The sequence below is a fragment of the Macaca nemestrina genome, chromosome 4, assembly GCF_043159975.1.
Source record: "Macaca nemestrina isolate mMacNem1 chromosome 4, mMacNem.hap1, whole genome shotgun sequence".
NCBI lineage: Eukaryota > Metazoa > Chordata > Mammalia > Primates > Cercopithecidae > Macaca > Macaca nemestrina.
In genome coordinates, this window is record NC_092128.1 from 99,494,391 (window position 1) to 99,517,334 (window position 22,944).

Consider the following 22,944-nt stretch of genomic DNA (forward strand, 5'->3'; position numbering starts at 1 on the left):
GTTATCCCACTGACCCTGGAATTGACAGAGTCACTTTTGGTTTCCACAGAGCCCCTTATCAATCACATTCATTTGGAGTTGGGAGGTACAATTTGCCTTCTTGTATGTTCTGAGATGTAAGACCAATTTTCTTGTTTGATTAAGTGATTTATTCATCGTTAAGGCTAACTTCCCAAATAGTCATTTTTATTTTGTAAAAATAAAGTTTGGAAGAGAAAGGGAATGAGATGAGATTTGTAGATGAGATTTTTATTATTGTTATTGTTTTATTATTTTTTATTATTTTGTTATTAATATTACTCAATATGTGGTTGCTTATAATGTATTTCACAAAGAAATTTAGAAATGGGAGATATTCCTTTAAAAAGATTTCAATTTTTTTTAGAGTAACTTCTGGAATCCCAAACATGCATTCCTAGGTGATAAATACATGGCTGAAAAGCCAAGTTCATATTGAAAGTGTAGGTACAACTTAATGACAGCAATGTTAATCGTGCTTTTCTGTGTGCATGCATTTTTTAAGTTTCCTACATGTGAAGTACAATGCCTGGCAGTCACAAATAAACCTTGACCAAAGAGAGGATATTACTGATCACAATTTTTAAATGGCTTATTCTAGACAGCACTACATTTACAGTTCACTTTTATCAAGTGGAAGCATCTCGGAGCCGCCGTCTATTTTGTGTCTATATTTGTAGACAATGGATGCCAAGTTCATTATTCTACAAAGCTATGAGCATGCCTTTGTGAATTACTATTAATAGATAAAGTAGAGATCCGAGGCACTTACATGAGTAAATAAGAAGAAAACCCCACACCATCCACAATATCCTGATATTGAGGAGGGAAAGAGTATTTTATAGACCGAAATTGACCAAATAATCAATGCACTCAATCAAATTAATTCAATCATGGCCCAAAACTTCATTGCTTCTTGCCACCCTGAGCTGACATCATCCACCTGCAGCTGACCAACGTGTGCACTATGTGCTTCCATGCCTCCTGCTTAGTGGGCATCAGGCAAGTGGACGTGCTTTGCTCAACAGTAGCCCATGAACAGCAATTGAGTAGGAGATGGTGGGGGTAGCAGGGATTCATGGCTGAAGGTCAATTTATTTTCAGATACTCCTTTTAGATTGAGCAACACATACTTCTTTTGGAAAATCTGATGGTAGATGAGTCAGCTTACTCTGATTGCATTTCAGGTGGAAGCCACAAATCCTACCACATAATTCTGCCCAATGCATGCCTCATATTCACATTCTCAGTTGGATGTCAACCTGAGCTTGTGAAGGTTAAGATAGTTAAATGTATTAAGTGCTTAGTATGTGCTGGGTATTGTTCTGTTTCCCATCTATTACCGTATTTAATCCTCACAGTAACACAAATAATGTTGTACTCTTCTTATCACCATCTTATAACGAGGTTGCTGGAGCTCAGTTGGGTTGTGTTATCTACCTAAGGTCATGCAGTCAGTGTGGAGTAAGGATTCTCACCTGGCTTCAGTTCTCATCACCTAAGGGTGTGGTCTAGCCTTTTAATAAGGTTCAGCTCTTGAGTTAAAACCTAATCTCTTCAGAAAGGCCCTGGTAAATATGAGGGCCAAATTAAAGGTAAGCTACAAACTTTCAGGCGAACCACAGTAAATAATGTTCTTGATGTCATTTAGACATAACAGAAGAGTTTGCCAGTTTTGTTGTTGAAAGTGCACAGGGCATTGGGTTTGTATCCTCTGGTCTTCTCAACATGGTTTTAATACATCTCTTTTAGAATGAAGTGTCTATGTTGAAAAATGAGGTGGCCCAGCTGAAACAGTTGTTGTTAACACATAAAGACTGCCCAATAACAGCCATGCAGAAAGAATCACAAGGATATCTAAGTAAGTCACCGACTTTTTCACTTTTCTTTAGTGTCCAATTTTTTTTTTGCCACTAAGTTTGCACTGAATTTGATTGAAAGAGCAAAAGTAAAGTGTAGATTATACTTCCAGGCAGATATACAAGAATTCTTGAGTGGCTTCCAGACTATTCTTCCAAGGGGATCCCTTTTTCCTGACCCCTGTGCAACACCATGCCCACCACCTCCTGATAATTTCTGGCTACTCCTTCCCTGGCATTTTGAAGTATTAAAAAAAATACCAAATTCCAATTTTGCAGCCAGTAAGAAAAGAGCCAGCTGAAGCCCAAGTACCAGTGGCCCAGCAGTCTCCTTCAGAAATCTGTGGGCTGGGACCCAGGCCTTGGGTGAATTACATCCAGTGCCTCCAGAAACACTGCATGTTACTCCCTAGGCTGAAAAGCTAGTGACTGACCTCAGTTTATCAATATGTAACATGATCCCTTCCTTCAGACCCCGGTTTCTGCATCTGGAATGCCAGTTGGTTAAATGATAGTTGAATAGGGATGGTGGGAGGAGCAGGGATTCATGGCTGAAGGTCAATTTATTTTCAAATAATTTTTTAGATTGAGCAACACAGATTCTCCCACCACATGTGAGTATTTTTCCACATTTGATATATGGATGGCTATTTAAAAGACAAGATGGGGAAGTTCACATGTCCATGACTTAAACACATCAAATCATTTTACTGATACAGAAAGCATGGCTTTGCTTGTAGATATAAACTGGAAAGGCATAGCATTGTGACAACAGTTGAAAATAAAGTTTTGAAATTAACTTTCAGAAGAAAATGTGCGAAACTTCTATTTCAAGTAAATATCCGGTACTATTTCTCTGAGAAGTCCACAAGTCCATACAAAAAAGACCTATATTGGTGTGTGTGTATGTGTGTGTGTTGTCTTTTTTTTTCTCTCTCTAGGTCCGGAGAGTAGCCCTCCTGCTAGTCCTGTCCCAGCTTGCTCCCAGCAACAAGTCATCCAGCATAATACCATCACTACTTCCTCATCAGTCAGCGAGGTGGTAGGAAGCTCCACCCTCAGCCAGCTCACCACTCACAGAACAGACCTGAATCCAATTCTTTAAAATGCACCATCAGACCTGGCCTCCAAGAAGAGCTGTAGCGTACCATGCGTCCTTTCTTTTAAGGGCATTTTTAGAATTAACTCAGACCTGGAAGACTCCTCAGTTCTTCAAAGACTGGCTTTCATTTTTGTAGTTATTATGGAAATGTTGTCTTTTATACTTAGTTATATAAGAAAAAAGGGAGTTATGCAATTAATATCTATCAGCTTGGGAAACGCTTTGGTGCTTTTCTCCAATTTTCTGGTACCAGTTACTTGTTTATAAACTGAACCTTTTCTGTATATAGCCATGGTTTCATTCTTATCAGTCCAACCCTTTGCCTGAAACACTGAATCTTGTTAAACCACAGCTTTTAGCCAAAATGAGGCATACCTAGATGTCAAGTAAGACAGATCCAAGGTAACTGGGTAGAAAATCTTTTGACATCTTAACTCATGTTGAGTTTGTGCTGTGGTGTCACCAGAATCCCAGATAAACACACAGCCTTTCCCATAACTTTTTGTTTCTTACTATAAAATATTATAAGATTCATTGATGTCCAAATAACACCACCGAGCGTCTCTTCACTTCTCCTTCTCCTCTTGGTCCACTTGCTAATGCCCAGTTTTCTTCTCCATTTCCACTTTTTCTTGGGCTCCCTGTTTACTCTTCATTTTGACTTCCTTCTGTTTTATTTTTTTTCCCTTTAGCATTGCATGTGAAGAAGAAAATAATGTTTAAAGGAAAAAAAAAAAAAGCAAACCTCCAAAACGTGGACCTAACCATTGCTTCACTTACACGTCACCCATAGCTGGAGTTCATTCAACTCTTGCTTTTCACAAAATAGTAACCAGGAGATGTTTAATGTGCCTGATTTAATGTTTTTAATAATCAGAGCAAATGAAAGGTGGTTTAGCTATAAGTGAAGCACGGTTGAATACCAGCTGGGGAGACACTAGGGAAGGGAGCTTTGTAAGCCTTGATTGTGAAAGTCCAAATTTTGACGTGGGGCTATAACATGACACCCTTGGATTGCAACTGGTTTTATATGACCTGTCTATAACATTGAAAATCCATGTACTATATAATAATTCAGAAGGGCTCTATTCACTACACGGATTACATTGTTCAATCATCAGCTGCTAATAGCCTAAGATTTATTATTTTTTTTTCTTAAGCCTATGGAACCGGCTTTGCTGTTCTGGGGGGGTGAAAATAGACTAACTACTGGAGAAACAAAGAGAGAAAGAAAACCCAGTGTTTCCATAGGGGCACTTTTAGCCTTCCCACGACAGTTCAGCACTCTTTGACTGCTGAAGGAACCCCATGGATGAGGCGCAGGCTACTTCACTCTTTTTTTTCTTTTTTTTGAGACAGAGTCTCACCTATTGCCCAGGCTGAAGTGCAGTGGTGCACTTCACAGATCACTGCAGATCACAGATCACAGAACACTGCAGCATCAACCCCCGAGTTCAAGCGATCCTTCCACCTCCGCCTCCCGGGTAGCTGGGACCACAGGTTCACACAACCATGCCTGGCTACTTTATTTTTACTTTTATTTTAAAATAAAAGATAAGGTCTCTCTTACGTTGCCCAGGCTAGTCTCAAAAGATCCTACTTCTTCGTCCCAAAGTGTTGGGATTGTAGGCGTGAGCCACTGCACCCAGCCTACTTCCCTCTTCTGAATTATTCTGATTTATTTTCAACAACTTTTGTGAACTTGCGCATGATACAAAGCAGATAGTCCCTGAACCACAGTCGTGCCTCCTTGAAACAAGCCATTCTACTGTGCTAATGTTTTAATATCGCATCTCACAAATAACAGGGGTGAATGTTTCTCTCCAGCAATCTAGGCAGGTGCTGGTGTTTCATCTCCATTTGAATGCTTGACATCTTAACGTGTGTGTGTGTGTGTGTGTATGTGTGTGTGTGTTCATGGGTTTTAAAAGAACAGTATTTTACAAAAGGTGTAGCTTTTATAAGAGTTCAGAAAAGGGAAGGATGTGTTTTTTTCTCTCACTATAGTATAAGAATCTATTTTGGAGAAAAAAAGAAAATATGAGGGTCTCGAAGCATGATTTTTATATAACTAGTTTCAGTTTTATCTAATAACTTACTTTTTAAATCAATATTTATCAACAATCTTTCCATGTATGCAGTGCTTTCAAAAGATGGTTTTGAGTGTCCAGTGAAACTTATGACTTGGGTATATGGTTGAAGAATCAAAACAAAAGCAAAAAAAAAAAAAAAAAAAAACCAAAAAAAGAAAAGAGAAAAAAAGAAAAAATGCAAATGAAATAATTTTCTATTATATTTTAGACAAACATATCATTTTCAAGTATTTTAAATACTGAATTCATAGTTGTTGTTTTTTAAATTCCAACAGTAACAGCTGAATGGTTTAATCTGACTGGCTTCCTAAGAAATGTTTAAGACTCAGCTTTAAAAAGAAGTTAACATTCATATCTCTGTTTTGAAATCAAAAATAATATTTCAAAATTCTTCCCTAGGACTGACTATCTGTCTCCCCTCCCCCCACAAAAGGAAAAAGAGTGCATTAAAATGTTTAGTTGGGTTTTTTAATTTTTAATTTTTATTTTATGTTTTGCTTTGTTTTAAGTAAAATTTTTTCTTTACTGCATGCATAGCACTTAATAAAATGGATTTTTAAAAAATCCACTAGTGATATCAGAATGTCCAGGGAGTGACTGTCGTTACAATGATGGTTTAGTTTACTTCTGTTCCACCTTTTGATTGAAATATTTAGTTGTTAGGCTGAAAGCCTCTGCGGTTAAGAACTTGCCTGAGTTGTCTTCGTTCAGCAACTTGACAGTTTGACTGATGTGCATTATATACAGCTCAATTATGTCTGTTTTTTATGCTAAGTAGGAAAACCAACCACACACATTAGCAAACCGGCCTCAACATATAATTAGAATAAACTGTCTTCTTGTTCTACTCAGGGCCTTTAGGTGTGTTCATTCATGGTATGGAAATACAGTAAATGAAAGATTCCAACTAGTTGTCAGTGCTTCTTGAAAATTCTAAACAGAAAGATACATTGGTCAGATCCAACACATGGCTTATCAATATTAAGTCTTTTACCTAAAGGCCCATCAGTCACCAGACAACAGAATAATCAATCTGCCTGAAAAATCCCTCCTCCTTGTCTTACACTTTTTGCCTATTTGGGAGAATATCTTTGTACTCCATTCTCCTCCCTCAACCAGTTATTGGGTCACCCATCCATGTGTTCATTAATCAATTATCATGGCCTTCAGAGCACCTGTCCTAAGGAGGGAAAATCCTGCCACACTGCCTCTCCCCATTCATGTGTGGTTTTCTTGATCAGCGAGATCTGTCTCTGAAGTCACTGCCAGCCTCCCTGGGAATGTCTATAGTACCTCCCCTGCCTTATGTGATGGGAGTTAACAACTCAGATAAGTACACCTGAGAGCATTTCTACCAGGTAAACTCTCACCTAAATGGAGGTGTCCACATCTTAATTGTTTCTCCTTGACATATTTGTCAATCCACGATGCCGGGAGAAGTAGAGCGAAAATCCCAGCCATGGATGAATGTACTGATTTGAAAGCCAAGTGTTAAGTTGGATGTTTTCCCGTCACACTACTACTCAGCCCTCTCCTGCTCCCACATCAATGGATGCAAGTCACAATCTTAACACAGCCTGTGGGAGACAAGCAGTTTGTGTGCTCTCACAGTATATATTATAGTAATTAGGGTGACTTAGAGCAAATACTCTTCAGATCCTATGTAGTCAGTGAAACAGGGAGAGTATATTCTGATAGAGGGATGTCGATGGTGAATGTTCTGGTGGTTGTTGCCTGTTAAGTAAACTTTAGTGTGTAAGTCGAGTTTGTCATTAAAATCATAAACCAGCTACGGTAACAGACAAGCCTTTGGCTGGGGAGTTTTAAGCCTCAGTAACTGCTATAAAACTAGCCATCCAGTTAGGATAGAATGTGTTTCTTTCTGGTTAAAAAAAGAAAAAACCATCTAAGAAAATATATATGTATGTATGTGTGTATACAGTGGAATTCAAGGACCAAAGCAAAATTTGAACAGGAATCTATTAATTTAGAATTTTATAAGATATTTATTAATAAATGTTATTTTTAAACATTCCATTTGAACAGTATTCTGTAGGATCTACTTGTTTTTAAAGTGTTAGTCCATAATAAACTACTATAGTTGTGTGTATTTTCATTTTTCAGGGTTTCAAATGGCTATTCTCCATCATTTGGTGGAAATGTTTGCTTAGATCTCTGTGCATAGACATTTCAAGGATTTTTATTGCTCTGTGAGTTATTTTTTAATCAACACTCTGAACAGTTTTATTAAAACATTTATTTCTTTTTTCATTTTTAAAGTAAGCTCTTTCATTTAGGAAGCAGAGTTCAGCTAAAGGGAATCAGTAACTATAACTGGAACAGCTTTCTTGTAGAAGTGTAAAAACAACTTCATCTCTGCCTCTCTCCACCCCACCCCAATTTCCTAGAAAGCCTTGCACTATTCAGCTCCCTTAGTGCTTTTTGTCCCTTCCCGAACAATATGCAGTAGCTTTAAGCCATTCAAGCTCCATTATGCAGTATATCTGAGAAGGGAAAGGAAACAACCCATTTAAATTTGAATAAAACCGTGCCTATGCGAACAGCAATTTAGAATCTCTTTTCTGCTTTTAAAATAATTTATATTTTAAAATTGCACTTTAGCTTTTTGATCCCTTTGTATTTCTCTTACTCTCTTTCTAACCTCTTCTCTGTCCTCAAACTTGCCTTTGCTCTCCTTTACAATGCCCCCTACCCCTCCTCCAAGGCTCTGAGCGGCATCATTTAAAATACTTTACAGATATTTGCACCAGGTACATTTATGTGCATCCATTGGTAGCACAGCTGAGACCTGTGTCTCACATCAGCCTAGGTGAAGCATACTACAAGAATGCCAAGGAGAAGAGCCAGTACACTATATGGTTTATACTCTTTATCCCTTTATTCATAGCATGTTTTTTAAAAAATGTTATATTATGCAACAGATGTGAGGCAGCAGCTAAGCTATACTTAAGAATTTTCTCTCATCTTCCAAACCAAAGTGTCCTGAATAAGCCAGGAGACTTATTCTTTTGTGCACCCTGGTGCACATCTGACTGTTGTCCTAGCCATAGACTCTCTGAGGCCACTGAAAGAACAGTGGCCCTATCGATTTCATTCCTAGGTCTCAAAAATACAATGTTGCCTTGTAACATAATTAGGGACAGCACCTCTAATTCACAATTATAATCTAAGGTAGGATAAGACGACACAGCAGCAATAAACTTACAAGTAAAATTCAATACCAAAACAAACACAAAGAAATTTAAAAAACAAAAAACCTAGCTTGTCATGTTGTGAAAATGAAAAAGTGTATGTCCATTCAAAATATTTTACTATTTCTTGTGGAGTTTTTCAGTGCTGTAATGCTTGTAGCCAAATTGCTTAAAGAGTGTTTATATATTTTTTTCCTTATAAATTGTCTATTTAAAAAAAAAAAAAAAAAAACTATTTAACCACAGCTGAAGTGGGGGGTAAGGCCAAATTGCCAACATTTGTTAAAAGATTAATACTCTTAAGTGGCACTCTGATACCTTTCCAACTTGTCATCAGAAAGGAATCAATAATTACCAACTGTTGTATTTAGACCAACTTACAATATAGAGCTCATTAGAAGCCAGGATCTAGAAAGCTCCTTCTAAGCCATTTAAGATATTCTTACATTGAGCTTCATATTATAGAACTTTATAGGATTGGATTTTTTACAATAGAATAATTTAGCCTCAGGACTGAGAATGTGGAAGCTGAATAAATTAGCTTTAAATACATCATTAAAATCTTATGCACAATAAGCTCATTAGATTCTAGTTTTCTCCTTTAGAATGCCAATGCCACAGACACTGCAGGAGATAATGAAAGGTATCAGTTGTGCTGAATGGAGTGGGTTTAAGAGAAAGGACCCTTCCCAACCAGCAGCCAGTAAAAAATACAACCTACTCACTTTTTTCCCTTCTAAGTTCTGCTAAATCACATCTGCCTCATAGAGAAAGGAATGTTGCCTTTGAGAACTGTCTTGGAGAAAAGATAAGCTTGAAATGTTCTCTCTAAAGAGGACATAGGGTTTGGGATCCTCTGAAAAGGCCCAGAAAAATAGCTCAGTTCTAACACAATGTTCTAGGACAATTGGAATATAAATATTGTCCAAAAATATAATTAAAAGAAAAAAGTTTAGCACTGTGTAAAGTAAGTGTTAACAGAGGAAGTCCCAAAAAGGTGCTGTCACTTTAAGTTCTGGACTTGGGGTTGTTTGTATTTGTAAACAGCAAAGCATTTGTGTTTGTCTATTTGTAAAGCAACCACCTTCCTTATTGGAAGGAGAAAAAAAGGGGTACATACATGTAAATACTTGCTGCAGCATTTAATATGTTTAATTTTGTGTTAAGCTTTTTGTTGCATCGTGAACACATTTATTGTTACCAATGGACAATGAGTTCATTAAGACTGTTCAACTAGGTCAGATTTTTACATCTCTTTCTAGCAAGAAGAGACAAGATTTTGTGCATTTGTACAAATGTTAATATCACTGCAATTCCAATATAATAAAGCACTCAAATGCAAATAATATATGTCACCTTTGTATGATGAAATTTGGGATTGGGGGTAATGACATGTATTCCTCACATACTCTTGTCAGAGGCATGTGAATCAGAGCAACTCCATCTTGAATAGGAGCTGGGTAAAATAAGGCTGAGACCTACTGGGCTGCATTCCCAGATGATTAAGGCATTCTAACTCAGTGGATGACATAGGAAGTTGGCACAAGATACAGGTCATAAAGACCTTTCTGATAAAATGGTTTGCAGTAATGAAGCCAGCTAAATCCCACCAAAACCAAGATGGCGACAAGAGTGACCTCAGGTCATCCTCACTGCGACACTCCCATCAGCACCATGACAGTTTACAAATGCCATGGCAATGTCAGGAAGTTACCCTATTATGGTCTAAAAAGGGGAGGCATGAATAATCCACCCCTTGTTTAGCATATCATCAAGAAATCATCATAAAAATTCCTCTGTCTATGGAGTAGCCATTCTTTCATTCCTTTACTTTCTTAATAAACTTGCTTTTGCTTTATGGATTTTCCCTGAATTCTTTCTTGCACGAGCTCAAGAACCCACTCTTGGGGTCTGGACCCAGACCCCTTTCCGATAACAGTCTCATTCATGACTTATAAACCAAGGCTTACCTTTCAGGGTAACCATTATTTATGGACAAAAGGAGATCAGATTTTCTCCTTCCCAAACCAGCACTACATTCCCACTGCCTCTTCCATCCAACTTCCCAACTTAGGCCACTAATCCAACACATTCACAGTGGGTTGGCCATACAACTTAATTTCACTTTAAGTGAGTTTGGAATTAGCAGATTTTAACAGTCAAGAAATAAAAGCAGCCTAAGGTCATGTTCCAGCCATGTCTAGGAACCAAGAATCACGTGCTGGCTTCTCAGACAATCAAATCCTGGGGTTCTTTCTTTGATCTCCAGAGGAATCCTAAGGGTAGTTTTAGTCCTTTTACGCATTCTTTTAGATATTACCCTTCCTTTCTTCCTCCTCTTGCTTTTATTCCTTTTTCTTTTTTTAGTCATTCTCCTTTTCCTCTTACACTTGATATCTGATCCATCAGCAAGATCAGAATCCAACCATCATGTAGCACCAATCTTACAGCTATGCCCTGACCAAGCCATCAACATCTCTCACCTGGATTATTACAATAATCTTTTAACTGGCAACCAGAGGGAGCCTTTGAAAATGGATGTCAGACCACGTCCCCTCACTGCTCAAAACTCTGCAAGGACTCCTCACCTCATTCAAATCAGGTAAAAGCAAAAATTCTCCCACCACCTACTTTAAGTTCTGTAACCCACCCCCACCTCATTTATTGCCTGAACTCATCTCCTATCACTTCTCTTCCCTCTCCCCCTCGCCAGCTTCACTGATGTCTTTGCAGTTCCACAAACCTCAGAAGCACCATCCACCTGAGAGCCTTTTCACAACCTGTGAAGAATATTCTTCACCCCAATATCAGCATAGCTCACTACCTTTAGCGTCTTCCTCTCAGTAAAGCCTTTTCTTAGCTTCCTATACAAAATTGTATCACTTGTCTACCTTGCCCAGACTATCTTTTCTATAGTATTTAGCACCACCTACCATAATTTATATTTACTTGTTTTTGTTGCCACCACAAGAGCAAAGGTATTTTCTATTTTGTTTAAATTTGTGCCTAAGATCTAGAACAGTGGACACACAATGGGCACACAACAAACATTTCTGGAATAGATGACCTGTCCTTTTCTATCTTCCTCCTATTCTCAGAACATTCCAACCCTTCCACCTGTTCCTGCAGCCAAAGCAGCGGAATTTTTTTTTTTTTTTTTTTTTTTTTAGATTGAGTCTCACTCTGTTGCCCAGGCTGGAGTGCAGTGGCATGATCTTGGCTCACCACATCCTCCACCTCCTGGGTTCAAGCAATTCTCCTGCCTTAGCCTCCTGAGTAGCTGGAACTACAGGCACACGCCACCATGCCTGGCTAATTTTTGTATTTTTAGTTGCTATGGGGTTTCACTATGTTGGCCAGGCTGGTCTCGAACTCTTGACCTCGTGATCCACCCACCTCAGCCTCCTACAGTGCTGGGATTACAGGCGTGAGACACCATGCCCGGCCAAAGCAACTGTATTTTAAAACCAGTACCAAGACATGTCATCAGACACATGGCAGTGGGAGAGGATATTTGTAATCGGTACAGAAACAATTGGGGGAAAAGATCGCTGTTCTAATGGCGGTCCCATCTGTTACATTTACATTTAGACCACTCAGTATTCTCATAGTTCCCAGGAGTGTCTTTCTAATGCCCATTCCACACTCATTTGCAATTTCAAAAGCCATTACTATCGGTTAAAAAAATTGTTATGATCCTACATTTGTACTTTGAATGCAGCCAATTCTAATCTCTGTCCTACCTGTCATCTCTGTGGGTCCCTGGAGCTTTGTAGTGTTCTTTATCTTACACTTGCTGATGTGGCTGGTAACTGGTTGATGACTAGATCACATTTTACTTTTGCATTACATATTCTCTTATCCAACAAAAATAATTTTTTATCAAGTTGACCTGCTTTGTGTGTTGAGACCTAAGTATGTTTATTAAGAGATTGTAAAAATTTGGAGCAACGATGGGCCCTCTTTTTAAAGTCGTTGAAAACAAGCCACTTTGATAGGGCTGTTCCCATGGCAGTAAGGTTGATTTTATCAAACCAGCCATAAAAACTAGGCTGCCAAAGAAGCTGGGGGGAAAGACTAAGTTTAAATCTATTAAGATAGAGTCTGGATTCAGACTTGCATACTTCAGAAGATACTTCTTTTCAGCAACTGTAGATGGCTTTTCAAAAATGGCTGAAAGGATGGATAAATTATAACATCTGAAAATAGTTGTCTGTTAGCTAGTAGACCCCTAGCAAAACTTGTTATTATTGAAAATTGTTATATTTAAACCTAGAAATAAAGCCGTGCAGCTTTTAGTAACCATAAAGTTTCATCTTATATGTTGTCAAATACTGTGTCTTCACCAACATTATATTTCCTCATACCTAACTGGAGGCCGAATCATAGCAATTGTCAGCAATCTTCTATAAATCTTTTTACTCCAATATTACTCCAATATATAGATCCAACAGGCTATAAAGGGTCTCCCATAAGTCACTTGCACTTGTACTTCCTCGGAGGGAGAGTTGCCTACATGTTCATTTAAATGAATCAAATAGGAATATTCTAGTTCATTCATAACACAGTCTTATTTTTCAATACTCTTACAGCAAGAAAATTGTTCCAACCATCTAAGATTGATGGTTTTATTGTGTATACACAGGACAAGTCCTTGATCTACTATTATTACATTTGGGTTATTCTAAACAGAGCATTCTCTGTTTAAATCTAGTCCACCAACTTTGATCTTGATTGATTCACCTCCTAGTCAAAGTGGATTTGCTTTAAGAAAGAGAAACCTTATAAAGTAGGCTCAAATGATAGGAGATTACTTATAAGGGTATAAGGGATAGCTAGTGGAGCTCAACCAGGCACTGTGGCAATTATAGGAGGCTTCCAGAAGGTCATTAAGTGGCTAATCTCCTGGTTTGTCTCTGGCTCTGAGGCCACATGGTTTCTCATTCTGCTCTGTGCCTGCTTCTCTCTCTGTGTAAATTGATTTGTACACTCACTCAACTGCTTCTATGTTGGCCCATCATTTCTTCTCCAAAGCAATAGCCTCACCCCCACCCCCCAGCATATCTATGGGCTTCCAATTCAAGCACCCAACCAACTGATAATGCCTCCATCTTTCTATTCCAATTTCCCAGGAGAGAGAATCTGATTGGCCATATCAGATGAGGCCTGTATCCCTAGTCCAACCAACTATGTGTGGGGAAGCAGGATTACATGCTCTTACTTCTGGAGACAGAGCAGGATTTCCAGAAAGGAGAAAATGATTGCTAAAAAGAAATAATTGGTGGTTCTAAAGCTAGCTCATAAGAATCTAGTCACTTTCCCTTAAAACCTACCAAGGGATTAAAGTACAGTGAGGAGACTAGCACAAAATTAGACATCTAGTAGATGGTAACAAATGTTTGTTGAATGAATGGTTAATGAATTCTTGGTTTTATTTTGTTTATTTGTTTGGGGAGGTGGGTGATGGAGTTTTGCTTTTGTCACCCAGGCAGGAGTGCAGTGGTGTGATATTGGCTCACTGCATCCTCCACCTCCCAGGTTCAAGTGATTCTCATGCCTCAGCCTCCCAAGCAGCTGGGATCACACCCACCACAACACCCAGCTAAGTTTTGTATTTTTAGTAAAGACAAGGTTTCACCATGTTGGCCAGGCTGGTCTCTAGCTCCTGACCTCAGGTTATCTGCCTGCCTCGGCCTCCCAAAGTGCTGGGATTACAGGCATGAGCCACCGCTCCTGGCCCTACGAATTCTTGTTTTATTGAAAGCTTTGAAGTGAAGCAAATCGAATATTTGTTGAAGATAACATAAGTAACTTTACAAAGCTAGAGATTCTGTGGACGTAATAGCTTAGCTTGTAGTCCATAAAATCCAGAATATAAAAGTTAACCATCAGCAAGAGTGAGATTTTATTTTGCCGTGTTTTATAATGATTTACTGCTCTCTTACTTTAAACTGATTTTACACATATGCTTTCCAAGAAGGACTACTGCTATGTTGTTCTTATAAACTCATAGGTGACTCCAATGTGTTAGTGTTTATAAGGATGTTGGCATAATGTCTCTCTAGGATGGGGTCAGGAAACACTCTTGTCCCCAGACTCCCTCCAAGTATTATATTAACTATCTCAATAAATCTCTGTGACAAGGAAACAGGGCAGTTCCCATCAATAAGCCTCCAAGAAAGCAAAGAGTATTGCTACAAAGAAGAGTAGAACAAGCACTTAACGAAGAATCTAAAAACCTGGAGTAAGAACTAATAGTTCTGTATTTTAATACCAAATTATCTATTGATTTCCTATATGACCTAAACAAACACAAATCTTGGTTCTTTGTCTCCTTTGTCAGTATAAACATACTCAGGGTGAAGTGGGCATAATTTCTATAGTGGCTTTCTATGGAACTCTGCCCAACACCACAACTACCTCCTTCTCTGGAGAGTTTCTCTTCCCCCAACTCCATCCAGCTGGCGTCTGCAAGAGATTCCATAACCATGCCTCCAGGCTTATGCTCTTAGTCTAACACTCGGCCCTTAGCTCCCAGTGGAATCATCAATCCCAACAACTAGATATTGGGACAGGGAACCCAGAGAGTTGGGTTTTCTCTCTGGCAGCTGAATCCAAAAGATACAAAACTTGGGAGCTGCCAGAAGCCATGTTTCTGTCAGGGAAAGGAACTCAGTAGCGAGAGAGAGAAGTCAAATCAACACAGCAGATACAGAAGGAAGAGGCAGAAAGAGAGTTCTGGAAATGCTCATTTCCTGTTTAAATAGTTCTTTTTATCAACTTTTTTTTTTTTTTTTTTTGAGAGATAAGCTGTCACTCTGTTGCTCAGGCTGGAGTGCAGTGACATGATCATGGTCACTGCGGCCTCAACCTCCTGGGTTCAAGCAGTCCTCCCACCTCAGTCTCAAATAGCTGGGACTACAGGTGCACTGCCATGCCTGGCTAATTTTTCATTTTTTAATTTTTTTTTTGTAGATACGGGGTCTCACTGTGTTACCCACACTGGTCTCAAACTCCTGAGCTCAAGCCATCCTCCCGCCATGGCCTCTAAAGTGTTGAGATTACAGACATGAGCCATGGAGTCCAGCCTTGTTTAAGCAATTCATAATAGCTCATTGCAACCACAACCCTCCCCGAAGCATGGTTTTACCATCAGATAGCCCAAGGTCCTTCTAATAAATGTCTCCTTTTGCTTACATTAGTTCAGGTGGGTTTCTATCACTTAGAAGCAATAGAGGTCTATTCTTAAAGTGACCATAAGAAGCCACTTGAAGACCATCTTCGGCCCTTAGGGTCTATATTACACTGGCATAGAAGAGGAGATGTGAAGTTGCCCAATCAACACAAGGACATGCAGCTCCATACATCAGAGTGTTACCATACTTGAAGAGAACATGCCCTAGAGGTGGCTCCCTGGACCAACAAGCTGTATTTATTCTAGAATATCCACACCTATTTCACAATGAGTTAAGTTATTCTTCTTAAGGAATGTTTGCAAAATTAGCATTATACTTGCCTACTTCGATGAATAGATAAAGGACTCCAAGGTAATGCTTTTCATTCCCTATATGTCCTTAGGCATATAATAAAATGAAAAAAAAAAAATATGAGGAATACTTTTGACTACAAATACAAGACAACCCAATTTCCAGTGGCTTAAACAAATAGGAGCTTACTCTTCCTGCATAGTAGGAAATCTGGAGATAGAGCCTTTGGCATAAATTTGGAAACCGTATTGGCAGCTCTGTGGTACTATTAACCTTTCAGGGATGTTTGTCATCTCCTGATGACACGATGGCTGCTGAAGCTCTACATCACACCTCCAATGAAGGCAGGAGAGAAGGGGAAGAATCAGTACCAGACACATCCTCTTTTGTCCTCTTTTATCAATAAAACAAAGATTTTCCTAGAACTACTCTCAACCCTGGCCAGAATGGGGGTAATTTGGCCACTCTTCGCTTTAAAACAGGCTGAAATCATGGGGAACAGGCTCATTATGCTTCCTTTGACCCACACTTCCCAACTAGTGTGCTATGTTGAGAAAGGCCTATAGGTTACAGTTATTCTGTGTAAAACTGATCTGCTCATTTCGAGCCTCCTGGCTGGTTGTTTATGGCTATAAGCACACTCTTCTAGAGCTCCTTAGAAGGTGGCCTGAGTGAGTGGCATCCAATGACATCCCCTGTGGTCTCTTCAGATGAAGAGTACAGGGAGAAACATCTGGTACTTGTTGGCCACATGGGAGCACGTCCCACCTGGGCATGCGCTAGAGCAGTCAGCTTCAGGGCCTTCAGTGATACGTGGGGACAGGTGGCCTGTGGTGCCATCGAAGAGGTTTCTATAGTGTCCAAGGAGGAGACTATACCACCCAAGGTGTACTCATTAGGGTTTGGGGATCAGGGAATTTAAATGGGGGTTCTGGCAGACTGACCTCTGATTGATTGACCACCTCTGATTTCAGCCTTCACCTGTGTCAGAAACTTTTGTCCATGTGCAATTGACGTATTGTCTTAGTAGCATCCAATCTACCTGCAGGCTGAGGACACATTCTGCAAATTAGAGCTTCACTGCAATTTTTTAAAGTAGATACAAGGTCTCACTAATTTGCCCAGGCAGGTCTCAAACTCCTGGCTTCAAGCAATCTTCCTACATTGGCCTCCCAAAGTGCTGGGATTACAGGCATGAGCTAGCATGCCCAGTCTCATCATGATTTTTAAATACTTAATATAAAAAGTTTGACTGGATTTGAAACACATTCTCATTATCACATGAAACTTTATATTACATTTGTCAAGGAATGTTAAACATTTTAAAAGTGATTTCAACTACTACAAATTTTGAATGGTTATAAATATGGTTCTAACTTTTTAGCCACTGATTTTGGTGAGCAAAATTGCAATAATTATCAAGAATTTGAAGAAGTCATCATTAAAAATCTGTATGAGAAATTTCATTTAACCATTTCAAGCCTAAAAACTGATTAGGAAGCTTTTGTTAATCAGCCACCTTGAGTTTCTCATTTTAAATATTTAGAAAATATTTTATGTGAAATTTTATCCAAATTCAATAATTCATATATTTCAAAATATTAATATTTATTTTTCCTATAGTAATTATATGATATGAAGATAATACAATAGGTTATTTTTTTCTCCAAATCTCATATTGATGTCTCCAAATCTCCCCCTGCCAGGTTAGTAGAGAGTACTATGCAAGTATAATGATTTTCTATGTGGCAAGTTTTAAAAAAAAATGTTTGGAAACATTGGCTGAGACCATCCGCCATCCATCCATAGAGGCTGGGCATGTCACAATCCCAAACGCATAGAGGTTCCTTTGGCAAAGAAGATTTAGAAATGGACGGCAGCCCAACAGCATCTGCCACAATGGATTATAAGCGTCCACTCCACTGAATTCAGGGCATTGATTAATTATGTATGTTTTTCTCTTCAGCTCTCATTTAAAGGTATGTGAAGACTAGACCTCCTGTACAAAGCAATTAAATAGAGCTTCTCCTTGCATAGCCCCTTCCACCAGGGATATGTCTTGGAGAATGGCCCAATTACCTTCGAAACAATCCTACAAAATAACTCCATTTTGAACCGAATTCTTTGCCAACCATAAGCCAAAGTTCTGGCTAAACTGGGAGGGCTACGCTGTTTCCTATTTCTTTGCCATTTTCCAGCCTCTGAGAACAGAGATTGTAAGAGCAAAACACCTCATGCAAAGCCATGCTACCTGCATCATGGGGACAGCTGAGTCAGCTTTGATCATCCTAAATTCTGTATTATTTATGGCCCTCACTTTTTGACCTTTGGTGTAACTTGCCAAGCATTTATTTAGCACTGACTGTGTGCTAGTACTATCGAGGGTACAAAGGTGATTTAGACCTACTGCTGGCCTAGGATGCAGGGAAATGATGTACTGAAACTGGACAGACAAAAGGCCATGAATATTGGGGTCTTATTCTGGGAACGTGATTTGTCTAGTAGGGTAGGGTGTGAGAAAGAGTGAAGAAGGAAACAAGCAAGATGGTAAAGGTCCAAAGAACTTAAACTCTGTATTGTAGACAACAGACAACAGGAAGCCATCAGAGATTTTAAGGCTGGGAATAGTTTAATTTTTTTTTTCAAACTGATCTGATATAGCTGATTTGGGGGATATGTTTGATTTTTTGTTTTTTTTAACCAAACTGATCTGGGAGTAGTGTGAAAAAGCAACATGTCATGTCATATTATAATGTTTTCCAGTTTGCAAAGTGCTTTCACACATCCCCTTTCAGGTGTTCCTTAGTTTTCAGTTAATTAATTTGGGCAGGTACCAAGAAAGACACAGCTAGATGAACTGTCCCTCTAGTCAGGCACATGCTTTCAGAGCAACAAGTAAGAGTGTGAACTCTGGCTTCAAACTGCCTGCATTTGTAGCTTGGCTTTGCTGCTTTATAGCTGTCTGATCCTGGGCAAGGTATTTAAACTCTCTGTGTCTCAGTTTACTAATATGGAAAATGGGGATAATAATAGCATCTACTGCATAGAATTGCTCAAGGATTAATAAAAAAAAGAATATATATATATAAAGCCCTTAAAATGATGCTTAGTCTATAGCAAGTTCTTAAAATGTTATTACTTGTGATATTATTTTTAATCTCAGAGTTCATATATTTTAGAAATAGATTACATACATACATATTCATGTACATAGATATACACATGCTTATGCACATACACACTAGCCACATGATTTCCCCCACTAGAATTTAGATCCATAGGAAGAGAGTAGGTTGCCATACTCCAGTGCCAGCTATGGTGAAATGGTATGGAGTAGCTCTCAATAAATATTTGTTGAATTAATGAACTGTGGTTGAGACCATGCTATGCAAATCTTTTTGTCTTCCTTCTGGGCAATCACAGGTGGATTATGTTTCCTAAGCCCACCATATCCAGGTGGGGTCACATGACATTATAGCCCATGGAGTGTGCTTTGGCCCCTAACACCTCTGCGAGATGCCCCAGACTCACATCACTCCCCTGACAAGGATTTTGCAGAGGATTCAGAGGACCTACAGAAGGACAAAGGAGCATGAAAAGTGCCTGGATCCCTGAGTCACTGCACGTAGGAGGGATGCCCAAGAGAGCTGACCAACATGTTGGAGTTTGTAGAAGTAAGAAGTTAACTTCCATTCTGTTAATCCGTTAAGGTTTTTGTTTGTTAGTTTTGTTTTTAATAGCAGTTAACCTAATTTGAGTAATGCAGAAGAAAGGGAAAAACATTTACGTTCATGCTTTTTTCTAGTATAAATAAGCAATAATAGCAAAATCAGATTTAAAACTGGAAAGAAGCTTCAGAGAGCAGCTAGTTCAAACTTCTCCTTCTACCGTGAGGAATCAGAGGCCCAATGTGGTTAAATGACTCAGTCAAGGTCACACAACTGAAACTGGACACCAGGCCTCCTGATTTCTAGGCCAATGTTTTGTTTCGTTTTGTCTATTGGCCCTAGGAATTAAACACATTATTGCTTTCCAAATTGAGTTTATAAAAACAAAATAAGAATATTCTCTTTTAAAATAAAACAGAAAAGGGAAAGAAAATGGCATTTAAACTTCAAGTAAATTAAAACTGGCTATGGATTGATTTTTTAACTCATTCACATAAAAATCTCCCAATATTGTCCAAATTACATGGCCTAATTTGTCTATTTGGGTAAGCAGCCTGCCTCTAAAATCCTGGGAACTTTGAAATGGGAGGACCAGTTACTATAACAATAGTCTCTAAATGCAAGCACTGTGCACTAAGCATTAATGATGGAATGATGATACTTAACTCCAATGAGCCTGGGCCCGTTCTTGACTAAATCAAATAGCATTAACTAATAAAAGATTAAAATATTTATATTCAAATTAGAGAGTTTCCAGAAACAATCTCCCAAAGCCACTTAGTTTTATTCATTTTCTAAACAATTTTAAAGTTCTTCTAAACAGTAGAGTGCAAATTCATCAGGAACAATAAAAATAAAAATTAGAAATGAACAATGCATTAAGGAACATTCTTCAAATGCACAAATCCCACGAGTCAGTGGAAAGTATAATGGACCTGAAATCAGCACTTCCAGACCTGAATGCTGGTTCTATCACTGGCTGTTTAACCTGCAAATTAACCTCTCAAGGCCTCAGCTACTGCATTTGTAGAAACAGGAAAACAATACATATCGCATGAGATGCCTATGAGACGTTACATGAATGCCAGCCCACTGCTTAGACAATGTTTGTTTTACAACAGTGAGGAAAAGCCTGCAGATTAAGAAACTCGGACTTCCCCCATGTTAGCTACAAAACATAATCGCTGAGTATGTTGACTATAGGAAAAGTTCAAAAAAGTCGACAATTTCATGGAAGTAGCCAGATCTGTCTTTGGCTAACGTGGATGCTGAAAACCCAAGTTGAGGGGATTCAGAAAAGATCAGGAAGAAGACACTTATCTGTACTCCTGATTCCTGCAAGCCTATTGTCAGTACACGAGCATCATTTCCTTACTTGCTGAATCACCACTCTGTAGAACAGTCTGTCAGTCTTCACCTCAACAAACTTCCCTTCCATCCAAGTTTTTCTGCTGCATTATGACCAACTTGAGAACCTACTCTAGTATCCTATGAGTGCCTTAAATACAGAAGATGATCAATGAAAATTTATTAAACTGCCTGCTCAGCAGCTCACTGGGATTGAATATGCATCTGGCATTGAAAAGAATTGAAATTATACAAATGAAGGCAGCTGGCAAGTTCATGTAAAAAGAACCACCAGATATCATCCATTCCTTGGGCTGGGAGCTACTTATCACTGACACACTGGTGATTCAAAGGCAGTCATGGGGGTCACTGCCTGCTTTTTCCTAAACATCTTCGTGGCCCAGAGGCAAGGGGAAGGTTCAGAAAACTACAGGTGACTTCAAAACCCAAAACCCAGTTAATGAGATTTGAAAAACGAAGACAAACTAACAATTTAGCACAGGAGAAAGAAGCCTGTCTCAGAGAAAGAGATTTGAAAAACAGCAAAGGAGAGCATTTGCTAAATAATCTCCAGCTACAAACTAGAGAGTGTCAGGACCACTTAGATCAGGTGGAGAGAAACATAAAACTCCTAGCTTAGTATGTGGCAACAGTTATACAAGCCAACCAAATATTTAATGTCGTGGCTGTAAGATAAGAGGATAAAGCAATGATCAGAAGAAATTAATGTGATGCTTTAGGGCCCAATTCTGCACAACTTCACTGGTTCATGACCATGAAGCTGGCCTTGGTGGTCATGGACCAGCCTCACTGGCATCACCTAGGAACTGGTTAGCCATGTAGAGCCTCAGGCCCTGCCCCAGATGTAATGTACCAGAATTTGCATTTTAATAAGAACCCAGGTCATCCATGAGCACTTTAAAGTTTGATATCCTTTAGAGTTTCTCCATCAAGTGGCCTTGGTTTGGAAACCTTAATTATACAAAGGATGTAGCAGAAACAGGACCAAAGAACCTAAGAAGACCACAGGTACTCACTGATACGGTACATGTTTCATCCACTCAAACATATTGCCTCTACAGACTCCTTCTTTAACATTGATAATTTAATATAACCCATCAAGACAAACAGCAAGGCAGCCAAGAGCTTTCATAGAAAAAACCATGTAGTAGGCAGTATCTACTATTATTTCTAATTCAGCCTTTCTCTGCTCCTTTTTCACTCCTCTCTTTAACACTTGCCTCAGACCTTCTTTCTACCCAGTGACACTGCTTGGCCCTAACTTATGCCTCTGGTCTCCATCAAGGAGAAATATTTTACAATTTGAATGCCTACTTTAAATTTTTTATCAAGTAGCAACTCATTCCATTGATAAACAAAACTCATAAATAGAAATGTCAACAATCAATTCACACTTCCCTTGGGAAAACAATCCAGCATTTCAGGTTGCATTTCTCTACCACTTACTCTAATTAAATACACCTAAGATTGTCATAAAAAGTTTACTTTCTGGTAGAGATTAGCTAGTTTTCTGAATAACAGAAATCAGATGAGGCTTCTTTTCTTTTTTTTTTTTTTTTTTTTTAGTTGATCAATTATCGTGAAAGAAAAGCTTCCATTAAATTCACTGGACTGCTAGGGGCACCTATGGGGTCTGAGGAATCACTGAATTTTGTGACTCCAAGTGTGGTCCTGGTGTGTCCGGAACTGGTGGATTCTTGGTCTCACTGACTTCAAGAATGAGGCCAAGGACCCTTGCAGTGAGTGTTTCAGTTCTTAAAGATAGTCTGTCCGGAGTTTGTTCCTTCAGATGTTCAGATGTGTTTTTATTCCCTTATCGGGCCCCACCTACATCCTGCTGATTGGTCCATTTTACAGAGAGCTGATTGGTGCATTGACAAACCTTTAGCTAGACAAAGAATGCTGATTGGTGCGTTTACAATCCTTTAGCCAGACAGAAAAGTTCTCCAAGTCCCCACCTGTCCCAGAAGCCCAGCCGGCTTCACCTCTCACTGGCACTCACCGAGGGACTTTGTGGCACCTAGTCCGGGCACTCCTGCAGTCCAGAGGGAGCTCGTCCCAGGCAACCAAGAGGAAAAGAGGGGAAGCGAGAAAGAGACGGAGACCGGCCATCTGGGCCAACGACCCTCCGAAGAGG

General features: G+C 39.1%; 1 protein-coding gene across 7 annotated transcripts in view; it reads left to right on the forward strand.

The window, feature by feature from the left end:
• Positions 1-10,172, forward strand: part of LOC105475779 (cAMP responsive element binding protein 5) — a 415,489-nt gene extending 405,317 nt beyond the window's left edge. For 3 of the 7 annotated variants that reach the window (XM_011731266.3, XM_071094974.1, XM_071094973.1), the window contains exons 10-11: positions 1,771-1,879; positions 2,819-8,363. In XM_011731266.3, coding sequence (XP_011729568.1) covers positions 1,771-1,879; positions 2,819-2,982 — 273 coding nt within the window. In that variant the 3' untranslated portion in view covers positions 2,983-8,363. Of the gene's footprint in view, positions 1-1,770; positions 1,880-2,462 lie in introns of all 7 variants that reach the window. The other 4 variants (XM_071094975.1, XM_011731268.3, XM_011731263.3 and 1 more) reach the window with 4 other exon arrangements.
• Positions 10,173-22,944: the final 12,772 nt, after the last annotated feature.